Source organism: Bacidia gigantensis (genome assembly GCF_019456465.1).
Source record: "Bacidia gigantensis strain McMullin 20006 chromosome Unknown contig_255, whole genome shotgun sequence".
Taxonomy (NCBI): Eukaryota; Fungi; Ascomycota; class Lecanoromycetes; order Lecanorales; family Ramalinaceae; genus Bacidia; species Bacidia gigantensis.
Genome location: NW_025408605.1, coordinates 820,033 through 826,144, shown reverse-complemented (window position 1 = coordinate 826,144; position 6,112 = coordinate 820,033). Strand labels below are relative to the sequence as shown.

Genomic DNA, 6,112 nt, shown 5'->3' with positions numbered 1-6,112 from the left:
GCCCATTTTCGAGGATAGAAAATGGCGGGCCTCTTGTCGAGCTTTCTCCAGGGCTGTTCTGCCCGTTTCATCCTTCCTGGTGAGGCTGGAGTCATCGATTGACTGAGTCTCTCCGAGCAATGGCTGTGTTTCAGCCATGTGAGATATGCGGCCTAGCTCTCAGTGCTCGCACTGGGATTTCATCACAACAGAGTAGATGGAGGTAAATCATCCGTTGTTGGTACGCACAGCTTGCTTTACCCCGTTGAACAATGGTAAGAGCCCCTAGGATTTGCTGATGGTGTTCCTATTCAGGAGTGAGCACGATGATAAGGTCGCTAGGAAGGTGAGAGAGGCAGGCCAGAACGCACAAGACATAGTTTTGAGATTAGCCCTAAACCTTGACCATACTAGAGGTCGCAGCGGCCCGCTAGGTGAACCAGGCCGAGGAACACTTCCGAAGACCCCACCTGCTTGATGATGGGATGATGGGATGAGGATTGATCGCAAACCTGGCCATGGCCACCGCGTTAGCCTCCGGCCCTTCTTCCAGCTCCAACACCAAACGCAACCCCCCGCCGACGCTCTTCCAAGCCCCAACCAACTCCTCATCCACCTCCCTTGCTCCTCCATCCAGCACCAGCACGACTCAGCGTGTGTCCCTCCTCCGATCACACTCTGCTCGCAGCGGAATCGAGGTTCCAACCTTGACCCGCAGCCAGACCCAGAACCCAGTGCCACCGCCAGCAGGGCAAGCAGAGGATAACCGTGTGGATGCGCTATGGGCGAATATGCAACTTACTCTCGAGGAGGTGGAGCTCAGTGCTCTAGGTTCCACGCATGTGTTTGGAACTGCGCATAATGCAGCGTTGGAGGAATTGAGGGACGCGCAGATTGCTTTAGCACGGGCATGGGGCAAAGGCGAGGCTGATGAAGACCTTGAGATTGCCGATATACCGGGAGCCGTTGACGATGAGGCACAGAATGGGGAGTCGAGCAAGGGAGATAGTGAACAAGGTGAAGATGAAGGGGAGATCGCCGAAGCCAGACGAAGGAGAGAAGCGAATGAGAAATTCTTTCAAAGGGTCGGAGATGGCGTGTCAGACGTTGTTGGCAAATTAGATGCTGTGTCTGCTGCAATGGCGAAGGTTGAGAAGGAGAGCAGAGAAATTTGGGACGAGAAGGATAGTATTGATGGGTCGAGTATTGTTTGCTGAAAGTTCTCTAGTTGAGCCTGGCGCTACATCTTAACGAACTTCGTTGGAGCATTAGTGGACGGGCTGCTAGTACCCAGAAAGCACAAAGCCTCGTCTCCTTCAATACATGGAAATCGTGGCGAAACATATTGTTAAGCACGAAGACACACAAAACATCTCACCGACGATCACAATGGAGAGCGAGAATTAGTCAAGCTGAATGGCCTGATTGTAGCCAATCTTTGTTTATTCCTGTAGCATGAATTTATCTGGCACGCTTTGCTTTCCCACGCAATATCAAATCTTGATTCTATTTTGATCAACGTCTCTTCACGTATGCTGCCATGGATACCGAAAACTCCTGGAGGTCATATGGTTTCCCGTTACTTCCATGTTACCCAAAGAAATGGCACACGTGTAGTGAATGTGCTCGAACGAACGAAGATTTTCTGGTCAGAATTTCCTGGCGAGGAGGGAAGCCAAATACAGTCCGATTGTTTTATTATATCTCAGCTACATCATGCAATAACAAAGCCTTTCCCCTCTGGACGATGTCGAGGAGCCAGCCACCAACCACAACGCCGTCGCTCTTAATAGTAGACGCCGCCTAACAACTGAATAAGTATTCTTAGGGTATCGATACATGTTGAAAATGACGCTATAAAAACTTTAGATGGTGCCAGCCTACTCCGCCAAATGCCTTGAATCTTTCCTAACACTTCTCACAGGGCTTACAAACGTTACATGCCGCTCCTCCCGGCCATTTCGGTGAATAGAAGTTGAGGGACGAGATCGACGATTTATTGTCGAGCTAGGATCCTTGCTTTCGTGAGCGAGATCGAAACCGTTGCTTTCGCCAAGTTCTAAGTCATCGTGGTTAAACATAGGGTGGAGGTAGTGATCATGGTGCTCGTCTATGTCGGGTTGGCTGGATGCTTCAGATTCAGAGTGAGTGTTGTCAAGATCACCGTCATCGGAGACGAGACTGGGCGCAGGATGAGGGTCTGTAGTGTTTGGACTGAAGCTTGAGGGAGTCATGTCGGCTATGGGACCGCCCTGCTCGTCATAACCAGGCGATGCGACGCTGAAAGAGGAGGAATATACGGGAGATCGAACCGCTGGAGTCACTCGGGAGCTAGCACTGGGACTTTGTACGTGCTCAGCCTGTCTGCAGCTGGAGCCGCCCATTAAGACAGCTGCTGTCGAAGTCACAGGCCTGACACTGCATTGCGCAGGGCCTCTTGTACTTCGGCTTTGAGTGGCAGGCTCATCTGGTTCACCGTCCGATGACTCCTCCTCTTCCATTTGCAAGATCAAGTCGATTTCGCTCCGCTGTTTTGCGTCTGTAACTATTTCATCAAGGTCACCACCCCGCCCATTTCTTGCAAACAGTGCAGACAAATGTGGTGTTTGAGGAGATGGATTCAATGCCGTAGATGGCAAAGCGCTTGGCGTGATAGAACTGTTTGAGCTACAAGGAGCAGGCGTCGATGCGCTTAAAGGATCCAACCTCTCTACTGAGGGCGATAAGACCGCTCTTGGTGGGTCTGATGGTGGTGGTCTTGCTGATCGAATCATTGGATGGACAAGTCCGGCGCTAGCCGCACCCAGCTGAGTACTCGACTCTGAGACCACTCCGCCTTCGATCTCTGCATTGATCTCCTCTCCACTTGCCTCAATTGCGACATCGTGACTCGCAAACTGTCGAGCGTGCGCAATTCGACAATGGTTGATGAAACCTTGGACACTGTTGAAATTAAAGCGACGGCAATCCAAGCAAACGAGCTTCACCAAATGATGATCGGATTTCCGTTTCACTATCATGGGGCCTTTTTCCTCTCTGGGCTCTGGATAACCCTGCGGTAGTGCCTTGAGTCGACCCGCAGAGCCACGTTGTGTTCGTGATTGTCCTCCAGAAAGTCCTTTCTCTGGATGGAATCCCCTGGTCAGCCGATCTGGTAATCTCTTGCTAGCCGGAGCAGGAGTTCGAGATTCTTCGCCGATCGAATCATGAAAAGCAGGATCATACAGCAACCAAGTCTCATAGTGATGTGAGTATGGTCCATCGATGACACCCCATGGTGGAGCATACGGCGCTGTGTTGCGGAAAGCTTCACCGGAGGTTGTACGCGCTGCTATCAAATCGTGAGCGTTCGAAGGAAACACTCGATAAGGAACTGTGTGGCATCTCCGAAGTTGCTCCATAGCAACTTGGCATTTAGCGATTTCCTGCTCGATTAGACGCAATTCCCGATGTTTGATCATGATCTCTAGACTAAATTGTTCCTGGATTTTCTCTCTCATATGAGAAGATTTCATGATCGGGAGTGGCCCTTGTTGCGGGCGGAATACCGTATGATTAGGCTGTGACTTTGATGACGAGTTAGGAAGATTTTGCAGTATCGGGTGAGAAGGTCCTTGAGAATATTTGTATGGGGTGCTTGTGTCATTTGCCATTGCATAGCCGTTCCGGCCTTCCATGGGGATCCGCGATTTCTGCGCCGCAACATCATTTTCGCATGAGTGACCTCTCAAGAAATTTTGCCTGTCTGGAATCTCAACATGGCTCATGATTTCTGTCGCGCTTCGAACTTTCACCTGGTCCAGGGGTAATGGCTTGGGGCTCCTCTGGCCAAGCTTGCGCTTCAAATTTTGGGTGATTTGAGTGTTTGTTGGCACAGGCGGAGTCGGGTTGTTAGACTGTGACATGGTGTTTGCTTGCTCAAGCAGAGCCCTTTCACGCTGCGCCGATATTGGCCGAAATAGATCATGCATGCCATGCGACACAGCTGAAGCCAGTATGGCGGACGGAGGTCTTAGAAGATGCTGAACCTACGCAAAGGCTTATGACACAGGACAGACTTTCCGTGAGTTCCGATCTGACGATGACGTTGTTCCTACTCGGTGAGGAACACAACGGTAGTAGTACTTTAAAGCTAAGCGTAGTCTTCGGCTGTTATAGATTAAAACATGTGAATAAGAAAATCGTTCCTGACGACTGTTCGGCCTCCTGTTGGTCAGACCTTGACTGCGTGAAATGCGGGTATGGACACTGAGCAGACTGCGACCGCAGAACTTAGAAGGCGGTCTCTAAATTTCCCGGTGGGCGAAAAGGGCGATCAGTCTACGAGTAATAATTACCAAAAGGTCGAAGAGAAGGAAAAATCGCTCGAAGGGACTGGGAAAGCGATGGGTTGGTTTGCGCAGTGGGTTTGAAGTTGTGGTAGGGCTGGTGTTCAGAAGTGGTGATGCGACGATTTGGGACGAAGCGACGGAACGGGTACGTACTGTACTCTGGCAGTCTCCTGTAAGGATTTGGAAGGCAATCCTCGGGCATTTCGGGGCCAATTTTGGGGGGGGGGGACCTCCCTCCAAGCCCCTATGCTCGTTTGTTGGGGGAGCCCCTATTGGACCGTTGTCTCGTATTGCATGCTAAATGCAGGGGTCCGGGCTAGGCAGGCCAAGGGCCAAGGGCGGTCGCAGCCTGGAACAGGAAGGCCTCACTGACCAAACGAGATGTGGATATATGACATACTTGCCACGTAGTTGTACACGTATTGGATCCTACCATTATTCATTCCATTACAGTTCACGCTGGGTGAGGTCACGTGAAGAGGTACTTGCCACTCTGCGCGACTTTACTCGTGAGTCAGGAATGCGGGTTTCAAAACAAGCTTCACGGCAACGGATACCTTAGCGGCCGATCATTACGGTTTCTGATGACCGCGGGGACACAGGCTTGCACAGATACTATCTGCGCGGCTCAGTCCTCGACAGGAGTGATCTGTAGTGCATGAAGAATTCCAAGGATCAAGTGTGCTATGTGCATCTTTGCAGCCATTTTCCAAGGCGCATTTAGCTCCAGGGTGGGACAAAGGTACAGCTCCGTTCCTAGGATAGTATTATTCTGAGGTGTAGCAACAAGAAGCATTGTTTTCTCAGTCGAAGGGATGGGCTCTAAGAAGAGGAGACGCAATCTTCCAGAAGCCACAGTAAGCACGCCTAATCACTCTACAAACGAACCTTTAGCGGTTGGGGAGTCCAGCAAAGCTTCGACCAGCGCGCAAAGGAGAGTCAATAGTCATGATCCTCGGCAGAGATCTCTTAAACCTGGAGATTCAAAGAAGCGAGACCGACAATCCGAACGAACTAGCGCCGTGACTGATAGCCCGCCAACAAAAAAGATGCGGACCGAATGCGATGCGCGACAGGTAGAGGGTACCAGTGCGGATGAAACAGGCCTTTTCAACGCAAAGCCTTATGATAAAACAGCGCCACCACTATCAGCTGAGGTTGCCAGGCTTTCAGAGACCTACAATTTTGTATCTATATTCATCATTTCATCGTCCAAGATTGAGAAGAAAGTCCGACAAATCATCGAGCGGCTCGATCTCGCTGATCCTTCCAGAAAGGATGAGAAGTCTGAGGTCGTCATTGTGCATGCAGACGCTGCCATTGCGAGTAAAGCGATTAGCGTTGTTGAAATTGCAAAGAGAGAACTGCAAAAGGGAGGCGCCTGGTGGCAATACACGAAATTAGAAGGGACTATGAAGGACGTAAAAACAAAAGTCATGGGAAAGATGGGAGGCGACGTCGAGAGAATTCGCCACGGAACTGAACGAAGTGAGACTGATAGCAACTACATCCAAAATCCAATGGGTGGCGAGCTGCTGCAAATTCAAAGGTCGGAGGAGGAAATTGAAGAGTGTTTCGAGACAATGTCCTCGCCGAAACCTTTGGTAGTGCCAATCGAAAATAGGAAGGTCAAGAATATTCCTACACTCAGAATCTACCTGGCTAGATGCCGGATTCCGGCCTTAAAAGGATTATTTGGGTAATGTGAGCTTCGGTGCCGGCGAAGAGTTTTCATTAACAAGGTATAGAGAGCAAACTAGTCTAAAAAGCTGGTGAGAACAGGGCAGTACTTCATGAGCACG

General features: G+C 50.4%; 3 protein-coding genes across 3 annotated transcripts; 2 read left to right on the top strand and 1 right to left on the bottom strand.

Annotated features, from left to right (window-relative positions):
* Positions 1–497: 497 nt before the first annotated feature.
* Positions 498–1,196, top strand: KY384_006963 (uncharacterized protein; the record flags this gene model as incomplete). Its single annotated transcript, XM_044815456.1, has 1 exon — positions 498–1,196. One exon carries the CDS (start codon positions 498–500, stop codon positions 1,194–1,196), a length of 699 nt encoding a protein of 232 aa, XP_044667330.1.
* Positions 1,197–1,859: 663 nt separating this feature from the next.
* On the bottom strand, positions 1,860–3,884 carry KY384_006962 (uncharacterized protein; the record flags this gene model as incomplete). Its single annotated transcript, XM_044815455.1, has 1 exon — positions 1,860–3,884. One exon carries the CDS (start codon positions 3,882–3,884, stop codon positions 1,860–1,862), a length of 2,025 nt encoding a protein of 674 aa, XP_044667329.1.
* Positions 3,885–5,125: 1,241 nt separating this feature from the next.
* Positions 5,126–6,013, top strand: KY384_006961 (uncharacterized protein; the record flags this gene model as incomplete). Its single annotated transcript, XM_044815454.1, has 1 exon — positions 5,126–6,013. The coding sequence occupies one exon, from the start codon at positions 5,126–5,128 to the stop codon at positions 6,011–6,013; it is 888 nt and encodes a 295-aa protein (XP_044667328.1).
* Between the last annotated feature and the right edge of the window lie 99 nt (positions 6,014–6,112).